The sequence below is a fragment of the Triticum aestivum genome, unplaced genomic scaffold, assembly GCF_018294505.1.
Source record: "Triticum aestivum cultivar Chinese Spring unplaced genomic scaffold, IWGSC CS RefSeq v2.1 scaffold240241, whole genome shotgun sequence".
NCBI classification, from domain to species: Eukaryota; Viridiplantae; Streptophyta; class Magnoliopsida; order Poales; family Poaceae; genus Triticum; species Triticum aestivum.
Genome location: NW_025302908.1, coordinates 1 through 847, shown reverse-complemented (window position 1 = coordinate 847; position 847 = coordinate 1). Strand labels below are relative to the sequence as shown.

Here is an 847-nt window from a genome sequence, read left to right as displayed (position 1 = left end):
CATAGTAGTCGCCGCGGTCCCTAGACCGTGAGGAGCGATCACGGTCCCTGGCATGGTGACGGTAGGGGCTCGGGCTCCGGCTGCTCCTGCTGTGGCTCCTCCCGGACCTATGCAGGTGCCCATACAGCCTCTTCCTCAGGTCCCTGCCTATCTCCTTGACATGCATGAAGTTGCAGTACCCTCCGCGGTTGCAGTTGTGCTCCTCAAACTGCCGGCAGGTGGCCTCCCTGAAGTCGGTGACGGGCGAGAACTCAGCAATGATGGGGCGGCCCGAGTAGAACCTCCCCTGCAGCGCCTGGAGGGCCTTGGCGGCCTGGTCCTCCTCCCTGAACTGCACGTAGACGTTGCCAATGAGGTGGTCGGCGAGGTTGTCGCAGACGTGCAGGTTCTCGACCTCGCCGTGCTTGCTGAGCTCGTCGAAGATGTCCTCGTAGAAGTCCTCGAAGTCGCCCTGGATCTTGACGGGGTCGATGGGGTTGCCCTGCGCGTCCACGCCCGGGGTGATCATGTCGGGGCGCTGGTACATGTTGCAGAGCAGCAGCGTGGGCGAGACAGACGGCTTGTTGTGCAGGCGGGAGCAGCGGTCGCCGTGCCGGCACGCGCCGATCTTGAAGTAGAACGGGCAGTTCACGCGGTCCTTCTCCGTGCCGAAGATCGACGCGAGGTGCTCGGCCATGGCGGCGCACCCTGGATTCGCAAGCTAGAGATCTCTGCACTCCCACCACACGAATCACAAATCAAACGCACGAAGTTGCAGCCAAGATTAACGGGATAACATTCCAGATAATTCAAAGGAAAGGGGACAAGAACTTGATACTGCATGCAATTCATCCCAATTCCGGTGGAA

At 60.8% G+C, this 847-nt stretch overlaps 1 protein-coding gene across 1 annotated transcript; it reads right to left on the bottom strand.

Annotated features, from left to right (window-relative positions):
* Positions 1-82: 82 nt before the first annotated feature.
* Positions 83-840, bottom strand: LOC123179417 (splicing factor U2af small subunit A; the record flags this gene model as incomplete). The annotated part of the gene is given in 1 exon segment (XM_044591559.1): positions 83-840. A coding segment is annotated over 1 exon segment (594 nt), but the record flags the coding sequence as incomplete, so codon positions are not given.
* Positions 841-847: the final 7 nt, after the last annotated feature.